At 46.8% G+C, this 1,178-nt stretch overlaps 1 protein-coding gene across 1 annotated transcript; it reads left to right on the top strand.

Moving 5' to 3' along the window:
• Positions 1-399: 399 nt before the first annotated feature.
• On the top strand, positions 400-738 carry Pmar_PMAR010616 (histone 2B variant 2, putative; the record flags this gene model as incomplete). The annotated part of the gene is made up of 1 exon (XM_002780068.1): positions 400-738. One exon carries the CDS (start codon positions 400-402, stop codon positions 736-738), a length of 339 nt encoding a protein of 112 aa, XP_002780114.1.
• Positions 739-1,178: the final 440 nt, after the last annotated feature.

Below are 1,178 nucleotides of genomic sequence, written 5' to 3'. Positions count from 1 at the left end.
GATGAGGAACTGAACAAATTCCTCGCTGGTGTAACTCTTGCGAGTGGTGGTGTCTTACCCAACATCCACACTACTCTTTTGCCCAAAAAGAGTAAGGGCAAGAGCTTTACTGCTTCCCAGGAGATGTAAATAATCCCCTCGGGCTTATGCAACTGGAGGCACTAACCTGCTGAACTCGTTTCAAGGCGTTTTTTGGCGCCATCTAAACACCAATTGAAGTATCTCAGGAACGCAATTATTGCACAAATGATGTGAGGAAAGGATTCGTGATGTTGCCGATTAAATTTTATGTTCCTCAGCATTTTTACGAGATTTGTATTAGAAGTTTCTCGGAGGGCCGAGACAATGTTCAGATGTTTTCGAACTACATAATATTCTACTGACTCTCTAAATCCTAATATGGCTCCCAAAACTGCCGCCGCCAGCAAGCCTGCTGCTGATAAGAAGCGTAGATCTTCCAGGAAGGAGACCTTCAACAGCTACATCTTCAAGGTGTTGAAGCAAGTGCATCCTAAGACCGGTATATCCAAGAAGAGCATGATGATCATGAACTCGCTGGTGAGCGACACCTTTGATCGTATAGTCTCGGAGGCCGGGCGTCTTTGTAAGTACAGTAACAAGGGAACTCTCTCTAGCCGGGAGATCCAAACTGCGATTCGCTTGGTCTTGCCGGGTGAGCTGGCCAAGCATGCCGTCAGTGAGGGCACTAAGGCTGTGACCAAGTTCACTTCCGCTTGAGGCTTCATGGTCACTGAAGTGCAGATTAGAGTTATCTAAGCTTCTGAATCCTTTCCAAGGCGTTTCTCAACGCCATCCTCCTCGTCATAAAATGATATGCGATCACAATGGGTTTCTCTTTTTTACAGCATTTGTTTCAGAAATCGCATCTAGCGGTATCTTGGAAAATCGTGCCTGTCATGAACACGATTCCGACTCAGCTCTCACAATGACCGTCAAATCCGGTAAGAAATCTGCGGCTCATCCCAATTATTCGGTTATGATCAAGCAGGCCTTGACCACATGTAAGGGATTCCAGAAGATGAGCCGTCAGGCCGTTCTCAGCTTCATCAAGCAAAACTTCGGTGTCGAGAATAACGCAGCTCTTACAAGGCTCTTAAAGCTCTCGTGGATGCTGGTACTGTCAGCCAAGCGAAGGCGTCATACAAACTGGCTGCTGG

The sequence above is a fragment of the Perkinsus marinus genome, assembly GCF_000006405.1.
Source record: "Perkinsus marinus ATCC 50983 genomic scaffold scf_1104296944616, whole genome shotgun sequence".
Lineage (NCBI taxonomy): Eukaryota > Perkinsozoa > Perkinsida > Perkinsidae > Perkinsus > Perkinsus marinus.
This window is presented reverse-complemented; position numbering and strand designations above follow the sequence as displayed.